The sequence below is a fragment of the Bos mutus genome, chromosome 4, assembly GCF_027580195.1.
Source record: "Bos mutus isolate GX-2022 chromosome 4, NWIPB_WYAK_1.1, whole genome shotgun sequence".
NCBI classification, from domain to species: domain Eukaryota; kingdom Metazoa; phylum Chordata; class Mammalia; order Artiodactyla; family Bovidae; genus Bos; species Bos mutus.
The window spans coordinates 104,913,846-104,941,356 of record NC_091620.1 but is presented as its reverse complement, the minus strand read 5'-3'; the positions used below and the strand labels follow the sequence as shown (position 1 = coordinate 104,941,356).

At 41.9% G+C, this 27,511-nt stretch overlaps 1 protein-coding gene across 3 annotated transcripts in view; it reads right to left on the bottom strand.

Moving 5' to 3' along the window:
• The window catches only part of SLC25A13 (solute carrier family 25 member 13), a 231,539-nt gene that overhangs the window by 164,901 nt on the left and 39,127 nt on the right, over window positions 1-27,511 (bottom strand). For 2 of the 3 annotated variants that reach the window (XM_070369817.1, XM_070369818.1), the window contains exon 3: window positions 20,922-21,064. In XM_070369817.1, the coding sequence (XP_070225918.1) occupies window positions 20,922-21,064 (143 nt within the window). Of the gene's footprint in view, window positions 1-20,921; window positions 21,065-27,511 lie in introns of those variants that run through there. The other variant, XM_070369819.1, reaches the window with a different exon arrangement.

Sequence of the window (27,511 nt, the reverse complement as noted above, 5' to 3'; positions counted from 1 at the left end):
TTCCACCTCTATCTTCCATACAGATTAATTTAAATTTTACCACATGAACATAATTTGCTTAAGAACCAGCACAAGATCTGATAAAAATGTAAGTTTTTCATATTTAATTATGTTTTGCTAAACAAATAATCACTAACAAAACACAATAAATTCACCTATTAACACAGGCTACCCATGAACATACAGTCTTATTAAAATAACCAAGAGCATTTATAATAACTACATGAGCCTGCTCTACTTAGCTTTATAGTTTATTTTACTCTCTGGAAGAACCTACATCAATTCTCCAAAAAAAGGGTAAGAAAAGAAAAATTTTTCCATCCAATATATTTCCCCATCCTATCCCACACAGTCTCTGCATTCATTAGCAAGTCTTGTTTCTAAAGATCTCATAATGATATCAAGGGTTTTTTTTTTAAGCAGGCAATTAGAACACAGAATAGCAATTGTAAAAAAAAAAAAAAGCAAAATTAGAAACTGTTGGGAGTACTTTTATACTTTTGCAAGAGCAAATTGGGCTACAAGACTTTTGAGACTCTTGCTTTTTCTAGGTACAACTATTGCTAATTGTGGAACAGCAACATCAGTGTTTTAATGCCTTTTCCTTAAATTGACTTTCTTTCCTGACTAAACTTAAAAAAGAAAACCTTCTGAAATTATCACAATATTGTTTGTTAATGGATCATTACCCCAAAAAAAAAAAAACCTCTGTAAGATTATACCCCAATACAAAAACAAATAAACAACAACAACAACAAAAAAAAAACTCTGTAAGAAAGCACTACTCAGGAAATTATAAAGCCATAGAAAGAAGCTTTACATGTTCAGCGAATCTCAGATACCTTCAAGGGAGGCTTTCCCTAGATGGAAATGCAATACCCTTAGTGAATTTTAAAAATTATACTCAAAATAAATAACTGGAAAATGATATGAACTAAAATCTATTAGAAGCAACATGGCTGCATCTGTTCAACTCTGCCACAGAAGGCTATAGCTTACCACAAGATAAGCAGAGGAGAGAGGGGCAGAGACAGGCAGCAGCATGTGGTGCCCAGCTAGCCAACTCCTTAGCCTTCACAGGGCGCTTAAAGGGATGGGAAGGAATAGAAAAAGGATCAATAACCTAATCACATGGATGGTCTTCTCAATACAAAGAACCACTCACAGTAATTTTACAAAAACAAAGATTGACCCCAGACTATCGTGGTACCAGCCTACTGGGAGAGGATAAAAATGAAGTGAAAGTGAAAGTCACTCAGTCATGTCCGACTCTTGCAACCCCCTGGACTGTAGCCCACCAGGCTCCTCTGTCCATGAAATTCTTCAGGCAAGAATACTGGAGTGGGTTGCCATTTCCTTCTCCAGGGGATCTTCCTGACCCAGGAATCGAACCTGAGTCTCCTACATTGCAGGCAGATTCTTTACTGACTGAACTAAAACCACAAAAGTGAAGACAGGATAAGAAAAAAGATTAGCTAAAAGTTTCAGTATCTGTCACACAGATTCAGACTGCCTAAGATGTCGTTAGGGTTCCTAGGAGAAAATGACAACCAGGGAGCTTAGTACATTGAATTCCAGTATGGAACCAGAAGGACAGCCTGAGAATCCTGCTTCTGACTCACTCTATGAGACCACCATCACCCTGTTACCAAAACCAGACAGTTCAGTTCAGTTCAGTCACTCAGTCGTGTCCGACTCTTTGCGACCCCATGAATCGCAGCACGCCAGGCCTCCCTGTCCATCCAACTCCCGGCATTCACCCAGACTCATGTGCATGGAGTCGGTGATGCCATCCAGCCATCTCATCCTCTGTCATCCCCTTCTCCTCCTGCCCCCAATCCCTTCCAGCATCAGGGTCTTTTCCAATGAGTCAACTCTTGGCATGAGGTAGCCAAAGTATTGGAGTTTCAGCCTCAGCATCAGTCCTTCCAATGAACACCCAGGACTGGTCTCCTTTAGGATGGAATGGTTGGATCTCCTTGCAGTCCAAGGGACTCTCAAGAGTCTTCTCCAACACCACAGTTCAAAAGCATCAATTCTTCGGCACTCAGCTTTCTTCATAGTTCAACTCTCACATCCACACATGACCACTGGAAAAACCACAGCCTTGACTAGACGGACCTTTGTTGGCAAAGTAATGTCTCTGCTTTTTAATATGCTATCTAGGTTGGTCATAACTTTCCTTCCAGGGAGTAAGTGTCTTTTAATTTCCTGACTGCAATCACCATCTGCAGTGATTTGGAGCCCCCAAAAATAAAGTCTGACACTGCTTCCACTGTAAAGACATCACAAAAAAAGGAAAATTAGAGGTCAATAACACTGATGAACATAAATGAAAAAATTCTCAACAAAATCCTAGGAAACCAACTGCAACAATACATTAAAAGTATCATACACCATGATCAAGTGGGATTTATCTCAGGGACATAAGGATTTTTCAATATCCACATATCAGTCATGTGATATATCACACTAACAAACTGAAGAATAAAAGTCATGTGATCATCTCAATTGATGGGGGAAAACTTTTGATAAAATTCAACATTCATTTATGATAAAAACTCTTCATAAAGTAGGCAGAGAGGGGACATATTTCAATACAATAAAAGACATATGTGATAAATCTACAGCTAACATTATACTCAGCGTTGAAAAGCTAAAAGCATTTCCTCTAAGATCAGGAACAACTCAAGGATGTCCACTCTCACCACTCATATTCAACATAATTTTGGAAGTCCTAAACAACCTATGGTCTGGGAGAAGATATTTGCAAACAATGCCACCAAGAGATTAATTTCCAAAATGTACAAACAGCTCATATAGTTTAAATTTAAAAAAATTTTTTAAAGTAGCAGAAGACCTAAATAGACCTTTTTCCATACAAAACATACAGATGGCGAACAGGCACATGAAAAGATACTCAATATCGCTAATTATTTTTTAAAATGCAAATCAAAATTACAATGGGGTATCACCTCACAGTGGTCGAATGGCCATCATCAAAAAATTTACAAGTAATAAATGCTAGAGAGGATGGGGAGGAAAAGGAACCCTCCTATACTGTTGGTGGGATATGGAGGCTCCTTAAAAAACTAAAAATAGAATTATCATATGATCCAGCAATCCCACTCCTGGGCATAAATCCAGAGAAAACTCTAATTTGAAAAGATACATGTACTTCAGCATTCACAGCAATAGGCAAGTCATGGAAGCTTCCAAAATGTCCATCAACAGAGGAAGAGATACAGAAGATGTGGTACATATATACAGTATATCCCATCATCTCATGGCAAATAGATGGGGAAAAAATGGTGACAGACTTTATTTTCTTGGGCTCCAAAAAAAAATCACTGCAGACGGTGACTGCAGCCATGAAATTAAAAGATGCTTGCTCCTCTGAAAAAAGCTGTAACTTATTTGCAGAGTTGTAAAAAATGATACAAATGAACTTACTTACAAAACAGAGATAGATTCATAGACATAAAAAGCAAACTTAAGGTTACCGATGGGAATAATAGGGGGCAGGGGAGGAAGAGGTAAATCAGGAATTTATGATTAACATATACACTACGAAACATAAACAGTAAATTCCTAGAGTATAGCACAGGAAACTATTCAATATCTTATAGTAACTATAATGGAAAAGAATCTGAAATATATATGTATGTATGTATGTATAATTGAATTACTTTGCTGTGCACTTCAGACTAACACAGCATTGTAAATTAACTACACCTCAATTTCTGAAAAAGCACGCCAAATACATAAATAACCTGAGTTCATTATACTCATTATAAAAAAAAATGCCCCCATTCCCACTAAACAACACCCAACCCACTGAACCTTCAGAACTTATTACATCAACTCCTTATGCTGAAAACTGGCTCAGATCAAGAAAGTAGTTTGGCTGACTCCTATTTCTAACCCAGACCTTTCCCCTGAAATTAATCCAATCCTTACAGTATCTGCCTATCTCTCCAACTACATGTTTAATAGGCATCTGAACACTATCATGCCCAAAAGAAACCTTCCAAACCTATTCCTCCCTCAGAAGCCTTGGAGTCCCTGAGATGGCTCTCTCTCGTATCTATACCCAACCTGTCAAGAAAATCCCAAATCCAATCACTTTTATCATCTCCACAACTAGCCCTCCAGGTCCGGCCATCTGTTTTCTGTCCTTTACTCTGCCTACTTTATTCCATTCTCTGCAAATCAGCTAGACAGATCCTTTCAATCTGTGATTCTGATGATGTCAGTCTAGTGCTCAAAAACTCATGACGTCTACCTACATCTGAAATAAAATACTACAATATCTTTATAATCTGGCTCCTGGATACCTTTCTGATTTCCTCCACACTTCTGCTTATCATTACCAGGCCCTAATCAAACTGGTTTCCTTGCTTCATCTCAAAGATGTCAAGCACACTTTTACCTCAGGCTCTCTACATCTTTTATTCCCTCAGCTAGAAAGCTCAACTCATAGATTCACACATGGCTCACTCTCACTGAGGTCTCTGCCTACACGTCACTTTTCAAAGAGGTCTTCCCTGATCACCCTATCAACTGTAGCACCCCAGAGCCCACGGTCACGCACCATCTCCTTCCCTTGCTTTCTTTAAGAGGTACAGCCACGTGCCTCTCAATCACATGTATCTACTGGTTTACACTGTCTATTGCTATATAAGAGCACAACATCTATCTGTTTTGTGTAGAACAGTGCCTAGCACATATGCTGTGCTGTCTTTAGTCACTCAATCGTCTGACTCTTTGCGACCCCTTGACTGTAGCCTGCCAGGCTCCTCTGTCCCTGGGGATTCTCTAGGCAAGAATACTAGAGTGGGTTGCCATGCCCGCCTCCAGGGGATCTTCCCAACTCAGGTATCAAACTCAGGTCTCCCGCATTGCAGGCAGATTCCTTACCATCTGAAACACCAGGGAAGCCTAATACATAGCTGGTGTCAATAAATATTCATTAAATAAATTAATAAATCTGAAATTGACACAGATGTTTAAAGTATCAAGGTTTTGTCACGTATAGAACATAAGGCCACTCTATAAATCTTTTATTACAGGGGCTTCCTAGGTGGCTCAGTGGTAAAGAACCAGCCTGCCAATGCAGGAGACAAGCGTTCAATCCCTGGGTGGGGAGATCCCCTGGAGAAGGAAATGGCAACCCACTCCAGTACTCTTGCCTGGGAAATCCCATGAACAGAGGAGCCTGCAGGCTACAGTCCATGGGGTCGTAAGAGGTGGACACAAACTTAGCAACTAAACAGACCTCCGTGGTGGCTCAGATGGTAAAGTATCTGCCTGTAATGCAGGAGACCTGGGTTCGACCCCTGGGTTGGGAAGATTCCCCTGGAGAAGGAAACGGCAACCCACTCCAGTATTCTTGCCTGGGGAATTCCATGGACAGAGGAGCCTGGAGGGCTACAGTCTGTGGGGTCGCAAAGAATCGGACACGACTGAGCAACTAACACACTAGCAACTAAACATCAACAGAGACTCTATAATCAATATTAATAAAGTTTCTCTATAATTTCTGTGAAAGTTAAATAGTTATCTTCTTTCATCTCTTGCTTTTCTGGACTGAAGATCCCCATATCTTTAAATCAGATTGCTATGGCAGCGTTACCCTCCCAAACCTTCTTTAATTCCGAGAATCTCACTTGGTTCACTAGGAAGTGACTCACTGACAATTATGCCACCATCAATGGGAATGTTAACAGGCACGATCCCCTCACATCTGACTTCAGAAATTCCTCACAACTTAGCACAAGACTTTGAATTTAAGCAACTGCCATATCCTGTACCAATGACACTTAATCGCAGAAATAAATTTGCAAGTGGCCATGAAGCAGAGCTTACATTTGATCCTTTCCTTTAAAATCTTTGATCTGAGTTTTAAACACCGATGGGGCAGATAAAGCAATGCCAGACAACCAAACAAGGAAAGAGGGAGGGAAGGGAACAGCGTTTGCTCTTCAAACATTATGTGAGCACCCTGACATACTGGGAGGAACGTGGAAGAAGAGCTGCTATTTGCAGCTGGCCCAGAAAGAGCAAGCACCCTGAGAATACTGGGTGCAATCCTACCTCAAGGTCGAGTCTGTGAGGAATAAAAGGGGAAGAGTATTCCAAAAACTATTCCTAGCCTTAAAAAAAAAAAAAAAAAGTGAGGGATGTAAGGACAATTTTCCCTAAGTTTGTGGGTGTGGATGAGATAGTTGGGATCATTCTCATGAAGGTTTCAGGTCCACCTTGCTGCTGCTGCTAAGTCACGTCAGTCGTGTCCGACTCTGTGCGACCCCATAGACGGCAGCCCACCACGCTCCCCTGTCCACCTTAAGTTGGTCAAATAATCAGTCTTAGGAACTAAGAGTACTGCAAAGGGCATCAGAACTTCTAAGCAAAGATGTATGTATGCAAAGTTCTCATTCAAGGCTCCATCTTTAATATTCTTCTCTAAATACAAAGCTCCATAGCAGAGCAGACTGGGCACAAACCAAAAAAGGATTGGGTCCAAAGTCTAATTCTACCACTAGATATATTACTTCAAGAAAATTATTCTGGACTTCCCTGGCAGCTCAGTGATAAAGAACCCATCTGCCAATGCAAGGGACAAGGGTTCGATCCCTGGTCTGGGAAGAGTTCACATGCCTCAGAGCAACGAAGTCTGTGTGCCACAACTATTGAGCCCGTCCTCTCGGGCCCCCAGGTCTCAACCACCAAGCGAGAGCGGCCCACACAAACAACAAAAGAGCTGGTGCGACCAGAAATAGACAAAAAAAAAAGCAAGTCCTATGAAAAACCAGAATTTAAAAAAAAAAAAAAAACTGTTTAAACTTTATGATTCTGCACCTAAGTTTGTGCGAATGAGCATTAAGTACCTATTTTAAGGACTTGTTGTAAGGATTAAACAAGAAAAAGTGTGGAAATTATTAGCACCGGATCTGGAACCTTCTTTACTTTTTTAATCCTTTAACCATCTTTGATAAAAACATCAGCAGAAAGCTCCGATCCCACAAAATATTTTTGCTTTAAAAGTTCTTCAAGGGACTTCCCGGTGGTTAAGACTCTGTTTCATATGCAGGTGCATGGGTTCGATCCCTGGTTGGGAAAGGTCCCACAGGACACATGGTGTGCCCCCTACCAAAGTTCTTCAAGTAATAAGACTGCCCTTCCCCAGGTTTCCTTGCCTCTCTGCAAAGACCCCTGTCTCCCAGCAGGCGCAATCTGGAGCCCGCCAGGACAATTCCATTGTACCCTTTATCCTGTGCCTTGGACCTCCACCAGCAGCCCCAGACCCCCAGTTCATGCTTCATCACCCACACCGAATCCCCACAGGGGCTCAGCACTTCCGTATTCTGTCACCTCCCATCTCCCAGAAACCCCCCAGCTGCGCCCTCTAGAACTCACAGCCTGTGATGAGCACAAGCTCACCCTCAGTTGGAAAGGGAATCTCTTCCGGAGGAATCCTTTAAATACCCCTTCACCCATTCACTGGAACCAAAACCTGGTGTTTCCCCAGGTCCATGCCTCCGAGGCAGCGAGGAGCTTCCCTCTGCAGGCCTGGGTTGCACCCTGTTTATAAGTAGGGGAGGTGTACTTCTCTCTCCCACCATCCCCCAAGCCTTCCTTCCAAACCCCCATTTTAAATACATCGTCTGACTAGTGCACAGCACCTCTCCTTGTTTCTATCACCTAATAACCCCAGACTCGCACCCCCTCCCCACCATGTTTTAACTCCTGCATCCCTGATATGCTTGGCAACCTACTCCTACCTCAATTCTCAATATTCTCAATAATTTCAAACACCCAGGCCTCCCAATTCGTTGAACTTGCCTCTTCCGACGATCTTTTCTTCACTTACTCTCAGTCACTCAGTCCCATGGTCAGACTCCAGGCTTCTGCCAGGACCAATAACTGCAACACCTCCGTATTCTCAATTTCATGCATCTCACATTTTGGCCACTATCTTCCAGTTTTCCTGCTCACTCTCTCCTATATCACAACTTCAACAATTGTCAACCACACTGAAATCAACAATTCATTAAACCTACCCCCTTTTCTCACTGCTTCCTACTCCGTGTCCTTTGCCCTTTTATCCAGATTAAATCCATAGTTGAACATTATAATTACTCCCCTGCATGCCCCTCACCTCCCTGCTGTTATCTCCTACTCTGAGTTATTCAATGGCCAAGCCTGCAACCCTGGTTATAGCCAACACCTCTGGCTCCCTGCCTGCCTCTGTGCCACCGAACTCAGAAGCCAGAAAACAAACAGCCACACTAGGTGGTCTCACTGTGAATTTCAAGACCACAAGCCCACGGGTGGATAAGTGTGTTCAATGCAGCAGTCATGCAACATTTCCTTACACATTCAGTTCTTAATAAATAGTTACTATTAATATATTCTCCTCTCTCCTCAAACTGTCAATACTTCACCTGCATCCTTCTTCTTACCTACCTCCCAGAGAAAAACCAAGATCAGAAGGAAATTTCCCCGAAATCCCACCACATCTACACAGCACATCTGCCCCATTGTGATACCTTACCTTCCACTTTTCTAGCTCAGCACTCTTCACACTTTCAAGTCTCAGGAGCCCTTTGCGTGCTTAGGAATTACTGCGGATTCCAAATGGCTTTTATTTATCTGTACCTATCATATCTTGTACCTATCATATTTACTGTGTGAGAAATTAAACCTGATACATTTTAAAAATGTTAATTCATTGCAAAGTGAATAAACCTATTACATGGTAATAGAAATCACATTTATATGAAAAATAAATAAAACACAAAACATAGTGAGAAAAAAGTAGTATTATGTCTTTGCAAATCTCTTAAATATCAGATTTCACGGAAGACAGCTGCATTCAAAATGCTGTAATATGTTGTTTAGGTTGAAGGATATGAAGGACTTCAGCTTTATACAGATTCATAGTTAGCAAAGGAAGGAGCATTTTAACAGCTTTTTTCAAATTATTTTAAAATTTTTCCAATGTTGTATTGGTCCCTGTGTACAAGTCAAATCAACCGTAATTATACATCCATCCCCCTCCTCCTCGAGCCTCCCTCCCCTCCCCTCACCCCCCCTGCAGGTCATCATAGAGCAGCAGACTGGGGTCCCTGTGTTAGTAACACCTGTGGATGTTCCGTGATACATCAAATCCCAACAAGGGCTACTTTCTTAAAGATTAGTTGCAATATGGAATCTGAAACTGTATCAATGACCTGTTCCCACTGTTACATTAAAATCCAGGGGTCTGTCTGCACTTTGACTAGAAGTTTGACTCAGGATTTCCTAACACCATGTACTGGTTAACAAGGAAAAGATGTTTCCCTAAGCTACTGCAGATCTTCCAAATGTGGACACATTTCACTACACGATGTTAAAACACCACATTATTATTATCACCACTAGCTACATCAGAAAAGGCTTTAAGTATCAGAAGGCTGTCAGGTGAAAATTTTCTCTCAAAAAGTTCTCCTTTGAAAACAAATGACTAGCTCAGCAAGCGCCTGAGTTGCTTCTCTTCTGACAAGTGTCACAGGCCAGTGCCCGGCAGTCTTGACACATGCTTCCCCCTCGGTCACTTGAATTTGTAAATGATACGTATTCAAAGGTGAGATTTCATAGAAAGTCAGTAACTTTACTTCTTCTTCAAAGGCATTCTGAAGCAAAATTGGCATCATCGTTACTACCTTATTGTGAACTATTGGTGTTGAACAAGACAATGACCGCTCGTACTGTTGGGTCTGGTGTTGCTGCTGAGCTGGTGTCAACCAGCAGTTCTATAAACTCACTTTGAAAACCATCAGTTAAAGTACAACACACACAAAAAAGGCAGATGATGTCTTAGCATTTTTATGTCAACAGTTCGGACTTCATGGACTCCTTATAAAAGGCCTCAGAGACCCCCAAGGGGTCTACCGACCACACTCTGAGAACAGCTATCCTAAATGAACTTTCCATGTTATCCAAAGAGGCCACCGCCCTCTCAGAACGTACCAGAATTTCCCTTTTCTCTCTGACATTGTCAATACTCCACTCACTGTAGTCATTTCCATCAGCATGCATTATGCTGTTCTCTACCCACTTTAAAAAGACCCTCTCTTTCACCTACCTTCCCCCTCCAGCTATAGCCCCATTTCTCACCTTCCTTTGAGAGCAAAACTCTGCAAAAGAGGGCCAGGCTTGGTAAGTAGAAGGGGGAAGAGGAGGAGGGCTAACCCTACATATGAATGAGGAGTGAAATCAGCACCTCATCTCTAATCAATCCTTTCTGGAATTAAGAAGAAAAACAACCCAGGCACCTGACACTCCTAAAGGCTTGCTAATATACCTGCGACATAATGCAAACCTTTTCAAGAATTCTTTCTAATTTACTCTGCGCAGACAGCGTCTAGCCACCACATTGCACGCACCACCCACCCCCATGACTTCAGACATCAAATATTAACACAAAGTGAGTAATGCAAAAAGAAAGGGGGTTAATCAGACACCTTGAGAGAAAGAAAAAATAACACAGATTCAACGAGAGCTGCTAATGAGGCTTTTTGTTTTGGTGGATTAATTTGGGAGTCTGATGACTAAGAAGAAAATTTAAGCTTCTCAGGTGACTGCTGTTGATTATTACCTTTTTTTTTCCTGAATTAAAGAGATGCCTTTGCTTAATTCTACAGCTTATGAATTCCGGGTATTTATCTAAAATCTGTGTCCACCTGAGTAGTGCAGACAACTATCCTCATTAGTAAATGGAAAGACCTCCTCATATTGATTATGGATTCTATTTGACAGACGATGAACATTTCAGGCTGTGAACTGCTGTATGTTTAAATACATTACCCTAATACTCTTTAAGCATTGCCAATTGTCAACCTCATTAACTCTCAGCATGTGGCCAGGGCCTGGATTTCATCGCAACAGCCTCACAAAGTGAAAACAGGTATATAAAAATGATTTTATCATCAACAACATTATTATATCCTCCTTCACCTTGTGAAGTATTTAAAAGGCCTTTTCTCCCCCTTCTCAGAAGGATAAACAGTGAACGTGGGAGACACAGAGAACACACTTTATTAATATAGCCACGTTTTAAAACACAAGATTTCCTTTTTTATCTTTTCTCCTTTGACACCCTAATTCCTCATGCCTCAAAATGGGAATTGTCCCAGGACTGACCGACTATACTCTGAAGAAAAAAAGACTCATTTGTGGATGCCGACTACATTATCATTTTGTTTCAATAGAACAGGGGGCTAACAAGGTGTTACGCTGGATGCATCAGCTTGTCATGAGGAAATCAGGATTTCACTTTTTTGTATGATTCAAATTTTTCATAATTAAAATATCCGAGGAGGGGGAAAAAGGAAATCAAGATTTCTGACGCTGCTGCTTTCAAAAGAAAAAGCCAACTTTTGTTCTCTCATGGAGAATAAAGAGTATCCACACCTGAGACAAAAAATACACAGTAAACTCATGCTTGATCCTAGCAAACCAGTTAGATACCAGTGCAGTCCAGTTCCCACCCCACACTGACGGGGTCAGACCTGTAACGGCCAACGGCATCCTGAGCCCAAGAGGCCAAGCAGCCCACACCTCCAGCTTCTTTGGGCAATGCTTCGTCTTCCCAAGCGATGCCAGGTAAATGCAATGGCATTTAAGTCCCGGGCCTCTCTAATGAGACTTCAGCTCACAAACCACATCTAGAAATATGTTTGCCAAGCTCGAAGGGACACAAACACTATTTTTCCCCTTGCTCTTAGGAGATAGCTAGGCGAACAATGTACTAGACTGCAGGTAAAAAAAGCTTCATTCCCATTTTAAACAAAAACATAACAGGGACAACCAACCCGAAAAGACACACCAAAAATGATCCAAACCCAACATCAAGGGGAAAACTCACACCGTCCAGTCAAGATAAGAGGGCCTAAGTGGGAGGAGCTGAGACACCCAACCCCTCCCCTTCTCTCCTCAGAAAACCCTCAGCACCTAGAGACTCATTTGACAAAGAGCTTCCAGGCTTGTGCACCCTCAAGGAACCTCACAAACTGATTAAACTCATCACTAAATCTATTAAAACAAGGGAATGCAGAGAAATCTAAACACGACAGGCAGTTAGAAGGGAAAGTGAGGACTGGTGAAATCAAAGATGATTAATAGGGAGGATCGTGTTTAGCAGGCAGGTCATGCCAACCCCCCAATTCATGGGACCCTGTGATGGCTCGCCATTGGTCCTGTGACAAAGACCCCCAACCTTAATATCAAGTACAAGTTCCCACACAGTCTGGCGTGGCCCACCTCTCCCGCACCATGCCCTGCATTTGTCATGCTCTGGGCCTGCCAGCCTCAGCATTTCAGAATGTGACTTTGAAGCTGCTGTTCCCTCTGTCTACAACGTTGTCCTCTGTTCCCCTCTCCCAGCCTGGTAACCTTTCCAATTCCCATGGCTCAAGAATCCTTCCTGATCTCCCCATCGGCATGAAGCCCCCAGGCTGTCTCCCACACCACGTCTCTGCAACATAACACCCATCACAACATCAATTCACATTTATTTGTGGTTCTCTGATGAACAGCTGTCTGTTCCACTAGATAAGAAGCACCCAGCAGGCAAGCACTCCTTTTCCCCCGACTCACCATGGCATCCTGCACACACAGAACAGCGCCAGGCACAGAGATGAGGGTCTCAAACAGCTACTAAATGACTGAGTGGACAGCCCTCCGCAACAGGCTCACGGTGTGGAAGGCTGGCCAAGCCTCAGGAATCATTAAATTAGTGTCAAGAGGGCTCCAGAAGAATAAGATCCCTTTGCCAGAAAGCCTTTAAGTCCATGCAGTGCACAGGTGTTTATCTTCCATGCTGAAGTCTCCCCAACCCTAAACATAGCTGAAGCCTGCAGGAAGGAGCCATGCCTTCCAGAAAACAGTCCACAGCAGCGGCCTCTGCCCTGCCTGGAAAACGTCTGGACCTATGAAAAGCTACTACTGAAAAAAAAAAGCTGTTAGCACTTCTCTGGTGGCTCAGTGGTAGAGAATCCGCCTGCCAATGCAGGAGACATGGGTTTGATCCCTGCTCCAGGAAGATGCCCCCATGCCACAGAGCAACCACATCCATGTGCCACAACTACCTAGTCTCAGTTCTAGAGCCTGGGAGCTGCAACTACCGAAGCCCATGAACCTACACAGCCTGTGCTCCGCAACAAGAGAAAACATCGCAACTAAAAGCCCATGCACTCTAACCAGAGAGTAGACCCCACTCTCTGCAACTAGAGAAGAGCCCACGCAGCAACAAAGATCCAGCACAGCCAAAAATAATTTTTTAAAAAAACCTTTCCTCCTATATTAGGCTGATTAGTCTCTGTTTCCTGAAAATTCTTCACAACTAATTCTTTGCAAGGCGTAAAAAATTCTTTATGCCTTGTAATTGGGAAAGGAGTACATCAAAGCTGTATATTGTCACAGCTTATTTATATTGTCTGCTTATTTAATTTACATGCAGAGTACGTCACGCAAAACGCCAAGCTGGATGACTCACAAGCTGGAATCAAGATTGCCAGGACAAATATCAACAACCTCAGACATGGAGATGATATCATTCTAATGGCAGAAAGCAAAGAGGAACCAAAGAGCCTCTTGATAAAAGTGAAAAGAGAGAGTGAAAAAGTTGGCTTAAAACTCAACATACAAAAAACGAAGATCATGGCATCCAGTCCCATCACTTCGTGGCAAATAGATGGGGAAACAATGGAAGCAGTGACAGACTTTCTTTTCTTGGGCTCCAAAATCACTGCAGATGGTGACCGCAGTCATGAAATTAAAAGACACTTTCTCCTTGGAAGAAAAGCTATGACAAACCTAGACATTATTAAAAAGCAGAGACATTACTTTGCTGACAAAGGTCCATATAGTCAAAGCTATGGTTTTTCCAGTAGTCATGTAGCAATGTGAGAGTTGGACCATAAAGAAGGCTGAGCACCAAAGAACTGATGCTTTCAAACTGTGGTGCTGGAGAAGACTCGAGACTCCCTTGGACTGCAAGGAAGTCAAACCAGTCAATAGTAAAGGAAATCCTGAATATTCATTGGAAGGACTGATGCTGAAGATCCAATACTTTGGCCACCTGATGTGGAGAGCTGACTCATTGGAAAAGACCCTGATGCTGGGAAAGACAGAAGGCAGGAGGAGAAGGGGACGACAGAAGATGAGATGGTTGGATGGCATCACAGACTCAATGGACATGAGTCTGAGCAAACTCACAGAGATGGTGAAGGACAGAGACGCCTGGCATGCTGCAGTTCATCGAGCTGCAGAGAGTCGGACACAACTTAGCGACTGAACAACAACAGGCCTTCTAATTCCCCAAAGAAAATAGCTCTGTAAGGGGACTCATTTCCCAGGGCTGCTACACCAATGACCACAAAGGGGTGGCTTAGCACAGCAGGAATTTCTCCATCACAGTCCTGGAGACCAGATACCTGAAATCAAGGTGTCAGCAAAGCCATTCTCCATTCAAAGGGAGGTTCCACAGGGAAGAACCACTCCTTGCCTCCTCCATCTCCTGGTGGCCCCAGATGGCCCCTGGCTGTGGCCCTACCACTACAATCTCAGCCTCTGTGGTCACAATGCCACATGCCTCTGCAAGTGTTGTGTTATCTCTCTGCCTCTCATGTGGATGCTTGTGATGGCATTTAAAGCACAGGTAATCCAGGGTCATCTCCTCAACAGCCCCAATTTAGCCACATCTGCAAAGACATTTTCCCCAAAACATCACGTTTCCAAACTCTGGGACTGCTATCTTGATATCTTCAGGGGGCCGTATGTCAGCTTCCAACAATGAGTAACCTAGGATTTGAACTAGATCTTCCATTTCCCAAGAGGGGGCAAAAATCTTAGTAGAGTTACCTAAGTTGAGTCAACAAATCGATGTGACATGGAGGCCAGATACTGGACTAGACACTGGAGGTGGTAAAATGTGCAGAGCCTGGCGCTTGGACTCAAGAAACCACAGCTAGAGGACCAATAATTAACTAAAAAGGGGTGTTTCACGTTATCATGACATCTGGACCACCACAGCTGTCATTATTTTTAAATCCTAAAGTTGTCCATCTATAAACAGCTTTCTAAATTTCAATAAAGTTATGCACTAATATTCCCTCAGGTCAGTCAAGCTAGGTCATCAGACCCCAAAAGAGTCAGGCTAGAGGAACGGCACCCCCTTCAGCGTTCCCGTGCTGTTCTGTGTGTGTGCTGCGCTCTGTGGGCCACCGTGGAGCTTCTGTCGTGTAATTTTTTCAAGGAATAGTACTTGATTTAGGAGGATGATGTGTGACTTGTGAACCTGACAAATGCTATGATTCTAAAGAAAGGGAAAGGAATGGGGAAAGCAGGCATTCACCACTTTACATTGAGAAGGGACCTATGATCAGATCTCTTTGTGAAGTAAATACTGTGGAGCTAGCTGTGTGCTGGGGGAGAAGGCAATGGCACCCACTCCAGTACTCTTGCCTGGAAAATCCCATGGACGGAGGAGGCTGATGGGCTGCAGTCCATGGGGTCGCTAGGAGTTGGACACAACTGAGTGACTTCACTTTCACTTTTCATTTTCATGCATTGGAGAAGGAAGTGGCAACCCACTCCAGTGTTCTTGCCTGGAGAATTCCAGGGACAGGGGAGCCTGGTGGGCTGCTGTCTATGGGGTCGCACAGAGTCGGACACGACTGAAGCAACTTGGCAGCAGCAGCAGCAGCTGTGTGCTGGGGTTAGGGTTAGGGAAAATGGCGCGGGCACATGTGAATGGGCCTTGAACACTGGTCCTATGCTACGACCTCAATCAGCTTAAATACCAGACAAGTTCCTGTTCAGTTCAGTCCTTTTGGAAAGAACTGTAACAATACATATTACAGTGAGCTATAAAATATTCCTACCCTTAGACCCAGGAATCCCTCTATTAAATCTAAGGAAGTAATTAAACAGATACCACATTAATGGCAGAAAGCAAAGAGGACCTAAAAGAGTTTCTTGATAAAGGTGAAAGAGGAGAGTGAAAAAGCTGGCTTAAAACTCAACATTCAAAAAACGAAGATCACAGCATCTGGTACCATCAGCTTCATGGCAAATAGATGGGGAAAATATGGAAACAGTGTCAGATTTCATTTTCTTGGGCTCCATAATCAATGCAGATGGTGACTACAGCCACGAGATTAAAAGACGCCTGCTCCTTGGAAGAAAAGCTATGACAAACCTAGACGGTGTATTGAAAAGCAGAGATATCACTTTGCCAACAAAGGTCTGTATAGTCAAAGTTATGGTTTTTCCAGTAGTCATGTATGGATGTGAGAGCTGGACTATAAAGAAAGCTGAGCGCTGAAGAATTGATGCTTCTGAACTACTGTGTTGAAGAGTCCCTTGGATAGCAAGGCGATCACCAGTCAATCCTAAAGGAAATCAACCATGAATAGTCATTGGAAGGACTGGTGCTGAAGCTGAAGCTCCAATACTTTGGCAAACTAATGTGAAGAGACCATTCATTGGAAAAGACCCTGATGCTGTGAAAGATTGAGGGTAAGAGGAGAAGGGGGCGACAGAAGATGAGATGGTTGGATGGCATCACTGACTCAATGGACATGAGTTTGAGCAAACTCCAGGAGATAGCGAAGGACAGGGAGGCCTGGCGTGCTGCAGTTCATGAAGTAGCAAAGAGTCCAACATGACTTAGCGATTGAACAACAAATTAAACAGAAGGGGGAAATGCCACCTACATGAATATATTCACTCTAGTAGTATCTATTATAGAAAAGGAGAAACTGAAATAACTCTGTAAGGGCATGATTTCATAAAGTATGGTCTATTAATCTAATAGAAAATGATGAAGCTATCTAAAACTGTTCATATGAACAGTATATAGAAATATGAAAACTGATAAAGGCAGAAAGATTATAAAAGAGAATTAAAAATGAATTCAAATTTTGAAAAATGTTGATGCAGTATAAGTCACAGAATATACTGAAAAATACAAAATACTGTGGCAAGCTGAGATGATTATGGGTGGTTGTTTTCCCTATTGAAACTGAACTAGTCACTGTTAACACTGAAAAGGAAGAAAGGAGAAGAAAAGAAAAAATTAGTCATAGGGTAAAGGATTGAGACTATCAAAGATTTTCCTTGTCACAGTAAAATGCTAACATTTAAGATAATACAAAATCAGAAAGAATGTGTCAAGTTAAAGAGAATTGTGAGATGATGAGAGAAAAGGCCGCTCTGAACCAGTGGGAAGGCCCAGGACTACAGCCAGACAGGCCTGGGTACCTTTAGGCAGCAAATTACTTGATCCCTTAGTTCTCATCTGGGAAACTAGGGAGAGAAAGCCAAGAATTTGTTATAAGCGCATGAGAAAATACATGTTATGTTACATTATATATGTAAAACATATGTTACATTGTTGGCATGTAATGAAATCAAGGTTATATTTTTTGAAGAGTATATGTAAAAAGAAATAGGAAAAGCCAGTGTGTTAATAGGGGTGGGATGAAAAGGAAGCCAAGTACATTAGCAGATACTACAGTCACATAAAATTAATGACTGTAAAAATATTTGTGTAACTAGGAATCAAAATGTTCCCCTAAAAAGATACAAACAGAAAAGAAGGGAAATTCCTGTAAGGTTAAATTTAAATAGGAACTATCATTATGAACTTTTGATTTTTTTGTTTGTTTGTTTTTAAGTATATTTCCCAGCTCTTTCCACTGAAATGTCAGGGAGGCAGGAACAGTCCAGGAGCAATGAGTTAGTGCCCAGCTTCATGTAACCAAGCACCAGTCCCAACCAGGAGGAACCTGGGCCTTTCTTTGAGAAAAGATCTCCTGGACAAGGGCAGGACAAATCCAAAGCCAGCCAGGTACACCTTATTTACCAAAAGCAAGGAACACTCAAAGGCTGAGGGTACAGGAGCCAGCTTGAAGGGACTCACACTGACCACACTGGAACAATCTGAACAATCAGAGAATTTAGTAATAGATTCTAATACATTGAGTTCAATGTAAATAAATCCATGAGTTTACAGTGATACAAAAATTAACAGAGAAAGAAAAGGGCGTGGAGGGGTGAAAGTTTTTCCTTACCAAAGAATTCTAGACAATAAATGAGAAATAAAGAGTCAGAAAAACCACTGTTTTTTCAAACACCAATGTCATGCCTCATCCAGAAACGGGTCACCATGGATGTAATGCCTGATCCAGAAAAGCATCATTATGGATATAAGCCTGATCCAGAAAAGGGTCACCATGGATGTAATGCCTGGTCCACATAAGGGTTGCCATGGATGTAATGACTGATCCAGAAAAGCATCACTATGGATATAAGCCTGACCCAGAAAAGGGTCACCACGCATGCCTAAACTACTGGGCGAAGGCTGCTGAGAAACAGGACATCCCCATGTTCTGAAAGCGCCTATTTCCTAACTACAAACCCAAAGTGGTTCTGTAGAATGGAAATATCAGGTGGACACCATCTGAACCAAGTGATCAAACTGAGTATCATCAATGCTGGACAAGATGGTAGGATCTCTCCTAACCTGCACCCCAAAATTGATCATGAATCCAAGTCATAAGGAAGCAACCAGACAAGTCCAGAATGAGGGACTTTCAACAAAATAACTGGGCCTGGGTTCGAAGTCATGATAGAATAAAAAACAAGGATGTGTTGTTCTTTCTCCTGTTGACTGCAAGATACAGTTCTATTTTATATATTTAAAAAAATGTATATATGTGTACATATAAATGCTAATTTTATTGCAGAAGTTTAGAGATGATAATGATAGCATTTAAGTTTGAGTCTGTTTTGGACAAATAAGCACTATGCTTTTCAAATGATTGGAAAATCAGGTTTATTTGCCTCTTTTTTTTTTAACGGTGGTTTGATTTTTTTAAGTAAAAAATCACTAAACTTGATCAGTGGTTAAAAAAAAAAAAAGGCAAGGATCTGTCCTAGATTAGAAGATATACAGCAACTAAATGTAATACAGGAAACCTGATTAGATGCTGGATTTGAAAAACAAAAGGCTATAATAAAGCATTTGAGGTGGGGGAGAGGTGAGTGGAGAGTTCTGGCATATTTAAAATAGACTGGATATTAGATATTTCACATGATTGCTAATCTACTGGATATTAGATATTTCACATGATTGTTAATCTTCCTAAGTATGATAATGGTTAAGAAGAATGCTCGTATTCAAAGTTAAACACTGAAGCATCTTGATGTCTGCAATTTATAGTTAACTGGTCCAGCCAAAAGAGGAAATTACGTGTGTGATGTGTAAAGAGTATATGTGTGTTAAAACTAATTTTAAAAAGGCACACAGGTTTTAAAAATGTTATCAATCAATCCAGATGAAGGGTATCTATTAGACATTCACTGAATTCTTTCCATTTTCTATAGCTCATAAATTTTTTATCAAGTAAGAAAAAAAAATTGATCTTAAACATTGAGACAGCTAATTCATACTGCATGTGAACTTGGTCACATTTCTTCTGCACCTTATAAGCACAGAAGATGTGGAAGCAATCCAATCTGCAGCCCCCTACCCCCGCCCACCACCAATATGTTTGCTAGAATAAAGCTAAGTTCTGTGCAGCCGTTTAGCCTGAATGGACTAGTGTGAAATATACCTCCACCTCTCTCCCTGTACCTCCACAGATAGGCCCTGTGAGGGAAGAAACGCCTGCTCCTAAATGATATTTTCCTCCAAAGCAAAGAATCCCACCTTGGGAGGGATTACACAGGTTGTGGAAAACACACGTAGCCACCACTGGAACAGAGAAGGTATAATCTAGCAATCTGCCAGCATATGACAGGAAGTATAATTGCCAATTTCCTCCCCACTTGCTTCCCATCTGCAAGACTTTCACTTTAGCGGGAGCTGCCTTCATGCACGATGGAACTACAGATGTATAAGCAAGTAAGGAGAAGTACGGGTAAAACTGAGAGCATTCACAGTACATCAGGGAGTTTTCTTTGGTTGTACCTCAAACCCATGCATATGAAAAAACAGACACAGGACCAAAAGAGAAAGTTCAGAACAGAAGAACACCCCAGAAAGGCCGGCATCTAATCTATCAGAAGGGAGTGCTGGCAAGTGGCGAGGGCAGACAGCTGGGTTCACTACAGTTTACACAGAAAAGGCTAGTTCTGACGGATTATATTTGGTTATTAGGGAATATTGGGGCTCATATTACCAATATTTTGGAGCCCAAAATTCTGCACTTATGGTAAAAATCAACTGCATTCTTACACAACTTAAGGATGACTCACTTTTTAAAAATGTAAACAGAAAATATTGGTAAAAGGAAAAAAAAAAAAACCCAAAGGCATTTTTGCAAAGTGTCCTATTTAATTTTAGGTGGTTCCATGTTTCTCTTCCCACTTGGGCAGAATGCCTTTCTTGGGGATTTGGAATCATTATTCTGTCTGTCAGATTTATAGCATTTAAACATATGGGACATTTAAAAGTTCCTTGAACAGAAAGATTATAGAAAAGTTATGTTCACAGACCTATGTTATAATTTTTACAGTTACCTTAAAACTTAAAATATACGACACACACTCAAGCACATCTTCACACCACTCAACTACAATAGCTGTGAAATTATAATATATATATATTTATATATATTATATATATAATTATATATAATTATATATAATTATATATAGTTGTTTAAACTATGTCAAGAAATCCAGATATAGAATCCCCAACTGGGATGAGAACACTGAAGGAACTGTTTAGGGCATCATTTCTAAAATAATGCATTAATTGTAATAAGGAGAAAAAATGTAGGACATTGGCTTCCTAATCATTAAAGAGACAGAAAGCTGTTTCACACAAAACAAAAACTAAATGAGGTAATCAAAAACAAACATACCCATCTTTAGTCTGATCCACCACACCACTTAAAAGTTCCACAGTCTTTGGATTAGGCTGGCTTTCTCCAAAAATGTTCAAATATCGGGTGACGAAGTCATTGGGAGACATGAAAAATTCACCATTTTTTTCAATGCTTGCATACTGTTTAAAAAAAAGAAAATATATTTTATTCTTAAATGTATATAATCAGATCAATATGTGAAAAAAGCTGAAAATATTCAATGGATAAAATATCTGATATGACAATATACTATTACAAGGACAATTATTTCCCATCATTCCAAGTAAAAAGCAAAAAGACATTGAGTTTGCCAAGTTTTATCTTTATACCAGAGGTTATCAGCCTGACTGTCCAGCTTACAAACACCAAAGTCCCCAAATAGGCCATCTCTGTCTGTTATAATACCAGCCTTTCTCGGGTGAACTTCTCTAGCTCTGTGCTGCCTGTTTTCATTTTTCCCCACAGGGGGCAAAAGTAGAAACTGGTATCTACTTGCGACAGGCCAGGGACGCTGCTAAATATCCTCAGTACACAGGCAGGATGCCCACCCCTACCCCCCACCCAATTAGAGTCATCCAGACCAAATGTCAATCGTGTTGAGGGTGAGAAACCCGTGCTGACAGAAATTTGGAAAGACAAATTATATCTTGTTCTTTAGCAAAGACATACAGTTTTCTTTAAAAAAAAAAAAAGTATCATGAAATCATGAATGAAAACAACCTCATTCTTTTGCCCCTTTTCCCTGTTTCGAAAGCATCAATGATGGAAAAAAAAAAGAATGACAAAGAGGAGAAAGCGGAAAACAAACTGCAGCAAGGCTTCTGTAAGACTTCACGGAAGCCGGTACGAAACGCCGCTATGAATGTGTAGAAAGTGTGGGGCACTGTGTTAGGTTTTTACATGCAATATCCCATTAGTCTTACGCAACCGCTCTACAAAGTAGGCGTTCCCATTCACATTTTAGAGATGCAGTGGCTAAATCTTGAATGGTAAACTAATTCACCCACATAGGCAGGGGTAGAAACAATATTGAAATCCAAGTACATCTGACTTCAACGTCTTCATTCTGCTTTTGCTCCAGAGCTCTTAAAAATTACATCTTTTTTTTTTTTTAACTTGAGCCAAAGAAGAAATCGGGCCCCTATTTTAAAAAAGACCATAACCATTGAGAAGGCTACGCGCCAAAGAATTGATGCTTTTGAACTGTGGTGTTGGAGAAGACTCTTGAGAGTCCCTTGGACTGCAAGGAGATCCAACCAGTCGGTCTTAAATAAAATCAGTTCTGAATATTCATTGGAAGGACCGATGCTGAAGCTCCAATACTTTGGCCACCTGATGTGAAGAGCTGACTCATTAGAAAAGACCCTGATGCTGGAAAAGATTGAGGGCAGGAGAAGGGGATAACAGAGGTGAGATGGTTGGATGGCATCACGGACTCAATGGACATGAGTTTGAGCAAGTTCCGAGAGATGGTAAAGGACAGGGAAGCCAGGCGTGCTGCAGTCCATGGAGTCACAAAGAGTTGGACATGACTGAGCGCCTGAACAACAAAATTTAAAAAACACAATGTGTGTCCTTTATACCTTTACTATGTATGTTTGGATCATCCTTCTGTGTTAAGTCGTTACAGTGAATAAAGGAAGAGCTGTAAGTCCCTTTCCACCTGAAAATGGGGACAAAGGGTATCACGAAAGAGGAAAATGTGCATTTATTTCAGTTCCACCTTCTCAAAATGCCTAACGTAGTAAGCCCTAAAGAGATATTGATTGGTGAATAAACAATGAGAGAGTTCCAGGAAAAAGAATAAAAAAGAAACGCTTCTATGGTTAGTGTCCTCTCCATTCCAGAAGAGAAAGAGTGAGTAAGAATCAGGTGGTGTGCGCTGCTTTTTCACAGCCTTCCCCCCGTTCACAAACATGGAACCTGCACATCACTGTTCTGTAGAGGTGGGGGGCTGTGAGAATGCTGAGGAACAACTTGGGGGTCACACAGATACTTACAGACCAGGAGAGGGCCTCTTGATCTTTGGGATCAGTGTTTTGTGGTGGGGAGATGAGGACCTCAAGCTACAAGAACAGGGCTAGCTGGGTGACAGAAGCCACCGTGATGGGACAGCACGGGGAACAGGGGTGCAGTGACAGTCAAACCCAATTAAAACTGCTTTTGCAAGTCACTTGTGGGCTTCCTGGAGATGCAGACATAGAGAACCCCATGAAGAGACATAGAGAACCCCATGAAGAGACATAGAGAACCCCATGAACAGCATAGAGAACCCCATGAACAGTAGAGAGAACAGACTTCTGGACAAAGAAGGGGACGGGCAGGGTGGAATGAACTGAGAGAGTAGAATTGCGACATATACAACACCATATGCAAACTTAGATGGCCAGTGGAAATGTGCTGTATGATGCAGGGAGCTCAAATCTGGTGCTCTGTGACAACCAAAAGGGCGGAAAGGGAGGGGATGGGGTGGAAGGGAGGTTCAAGAGGGAGGGGACACGTGTATACCTATGGCTGACTCATGTTGATGTATGGTAGAAACCAATAAAATACTGTGAAGCAATTATCTTCCAATTAAAAACAAACACATTACAAAAAAAGAATCTGCCTGGCTAACCCTAACCCTAATTGGGTTCAATCCCTGCTTCAGGAAGAGCCCACCCGATGCGGGCAACTAAGCCTATGCACCACAGCTACGGAGCCAGCACTGCAGAGCCCACAGGCCCAACTGCTGGGCCCAGAAGCATCAAGTACTGAAGCTCACGCAGCCACAGCCTGCGCTCCACAACAACAGAGGCCATCAGAGGAGAAGCCCGTGCACCGCAACCAGAGAGAAGCTTCTGCTCGCTGCGAGGAAGACCCAGCACGTCCATAAATGAATGACTAAATCTTAAAAAAAAAAAAAAAGTCACTTGTTCTTTCTACACAAAGCAGGATCGGCTCCTGAGTAGACAGATACTCAGCCACAGGCTTTGGGGTCTCTCAGGTCTGGGGTGCAAGCAGCTCTGCTTCTGCCTCTAGAGCACCTCAGGTAAGTAGCTAAAGCTTTCTGGGACCCTGGCTCCTCCCCTGTAAAATGGGGAGAAGGACACTACCTGCTCTTAAGGTGACGCTAGAAATAAACGAACAGTCATGAAATACACTGGGCATAATGCCATACACACAATAGGCATCTTATAAATGTGTTAAATAAAAACCAATAATCTAGCACATTTCTGTTCAGTTCAGTCGCTCAGTTGTGTCCGACTCTTTGCAACCCCATGAACTGCAGCACGCCAGGCCGCCCTGTCCATCACCAACTCCCAGAGTCCCCCCAGACCCATGTCCATCAAGTCGGTGATGCCATCCAACCATCTCATCCTCTGTTGTCCCCTTCTCCTCCTGCCCTCAATCTTTCCCAGCATCAGGGTCTTTTCAAATGAGTCAGCTCTTCACATCAGGTGGCCAAAATATTGGAGTTTCAGCTTCAACATCAGTCCTTCCAGTGAACACCCAGGACTAATCTCCTTTAGGATGGACTGGCTGAATCTCCTTGCAGTCCAAGGGACTCTCAAGAGTCTTTTCCAACACCACAGTTCAAAAGCATCAATTCTTCAGCACTCAGCTTTCTTTACAGTCCAACTCTAACATCCATACATAACTACTGGAAAAACCGTAGCCTTGACTAGACGGACCTTTGTTGGCAAAGTAATGTCTCTGCTTTTTAACATGCTGTCTAGGTTGGTCCTAACTTTCCTTCCAAGGAGTAAGCAACTGAACTGAACTGAAATGTGCTAGATTATTGGTTTTAACGATTTTTTGCACAGTACAAAAGAAAAGCTCAAAGATGGCCCAATAATCATACTATTCTTTAGTTAGTATTAAATTTGGCTTTTTGCAAACGTGGAAGAATTATAATTTATTTTCCTAACTGAGGCAAAACAGGACTGAAATATAAAGGAAATGTCACTGTTAATTACAGCAATCCTATGATTTAGAATTATACCTATGTTTGCTTATAGTAGTGAATAATTCATTTATTTAAAAACACAATTTAACTCTCCTCTCACCAGTAGACATTATTATTACTGGATTATCTCCAATTTTTCTTATTTTTTTTAAAGCTAAAGTAACCAGCTTTGCATATAACATCTGTCCAAATTCCTGGCAATTTTCAAAGGCTAGATTCCCAGAGGAGAAATTGTTGAGTCAAAGGAGAGGATCTTTAAGGCTCTTGACACTTATTACCACACTGTTCTCCAGAAAGGACTGTACCAATTATACTCCCAACCAATAGCATGAGAACATGCCCTTTCCCCCTTTGTCTATCATATTTGCTGCAAATAGTTTGATATTTTTATATAATTGAGTCTGTCGATTTTTATCTGCTTTACAATTTCTTCCATTACTTCTAAGTTTAGAAACTATTATAATTCTTCATCACAAGACAACATATTCACCCACATTATCTCTTAGCCTGTTTTGAACAGGTTTAGCTTCTCCCTTTAAGTTTCAATACATTATTGGTACTTTGTTTTTAATGTGGTTTGAGGTAAGGATCCTCCAACTTGAGTCTCTTCCACTTACTCTCTTGGTTGTCTCTCAGAAGGGAAGATCCGCTGGAGAAGGGAATGGCAACCCACTCCAGTACTCTCGCCTGGAGAATCCCACTGATAGAGGAGCCTGGAAGGATACAGTCCATGGGGCCATGAAGAGCCAGACACGACTGAGCGACTAAACAACTCTTGGCTGTCCTAGGACCCCACACATCAAATCATTCTCCCTTCCCTCACCTTTAGGATGCCATAAAGGATGCCACAGACTAAATTATCATATGGTTGGGACTTCCCTGGTGGTCCAGTGGTTAAGAATCCACCTTGCAATGCAAGAGATGTAGGCTCGATCCCTGGTAGGGGAACTAAGATCCCACATGTCGCACAGCAACTAAGCCAACATGTCTCAACTAGAGAGCCTGTGCACTACAGCAAATGACATCCCACACGATGCAACCAAGGTTTGGTGTTGGGCAACTAAGACCCTACGCAGGCAAATACACAAATACTTCCAAAAATTAGCATATGGTCACAAGAGAAAGGCTTGGCAAGGAAGTCCATCTCCTCCACAGTTCTGATCAGTGGGCAATGCCTTCCTAAGTGAAGATGTACTCAGACCCAACTCCATGGGAGGAATGCCAGGATGAGCTGACAGCTCCCGTCATCACCGCAGCAGGCAATGTTTCAGGACTAACCTTGGCAATTGACCCATCTGTTCTTGCAAGATTACAGGCACCTTAATTGTCATAACTAGAGGGAGAGCTCTGCCAGGACAGAATTTTTCTTCCCCTTTCTCACTGGTGTGTATCCTCGAGCTCTAGACTGTTACCTGGTAGACAGGCAACATCTTCAATAAACATCTGACAAATGAATGTGGAGTAAAAAAGACATTGCACTACTGGACTCCCCGGTGGCACAGAATCCGCTGCCAATGCAGGGTTCGACTCCTGACCTGGGAAGATCCCACGTGCCCCGGAAGCACTAAGCCACGCGCCATAACTACTGGACCAGCGCTTCAGAGACCTAGAGCCACAACTAGTGAGCCCCTGTGCCGCACCTACTCAAGTCCAGGCGCCTAGGGCCCAGGCTCCGCAACAAGGGAAGCCGCTGCAGTGAGACGCCTGAGGGCCGCAACAAAGAGGAGTCCCCGCGCGCCTCAACCGGAGAAAGCTCTGGCAAAGCAACGGAGACCCAGTGCAGCCAAAAATAAATAAATGAATGGATACACAAAATGAGAACACATTTCATTACTTTTTTTCTTACAAGCCTTCTTACAAGACTAATCACTCTCTTAGTTTTCCCCAAATGATCTTTAGAATCATTATCAAGCTCCCAACCCCTAAAAGAAAAATTTCCACTGGAAAGGCAAAATAAAACTACAGTGCAATAATACCACTACTCATACACAAGATAATTAAAAAGAAAAAAAACCAATGTTGGCAAAATATGGAGCAAAGCAACTGGCAAACCGCTTCAGAAAACTGCTTGGCAATGTCTACTGTAAATGAACATACATGTAAGGACAGACCCAGCAATTTTACACCAGTGGGATTTTTCCCTTCCCATAATTTATTATTTCTCATTGGAACTTTTACTTTTTCACTTACAGATGACCCTTTAACACTTTTAGTAAGGTCAGTTTAGTATATTGATGAACTCAGTTTCTGCCTGTCTGACCTATTTGCTTGTCCTTCAATTCTGAATGATAATCTTGCTAGACAGAGTACCCTGGGTGTAGGATTTTCCCTGTTAGCACTTTAAAAGTATCATGCCATTCTCTTCTGGCCTGCAAAGTTTCTGCAGAAAAATCAACAGATAATCTTATGGCGGTTCCCTTGGATGTGACTTTGTTTTTTTCTTGCTGAAATTTAAATTTTTTTATTTTTTTCTATTTTAATTATGATGTATCTTGGCATGGGTCTCTTTGGGTTCACCTTGTTTGGAAGCCTCTGTGCCTCCTGTACCTGGATATCTGTTTCCTCCTCCAGGTTTGGGAAGTTTTCAGCCATAATTTCATCAAATACATTTTCTACTCTTTTCTTTTTCTGTGCTGTG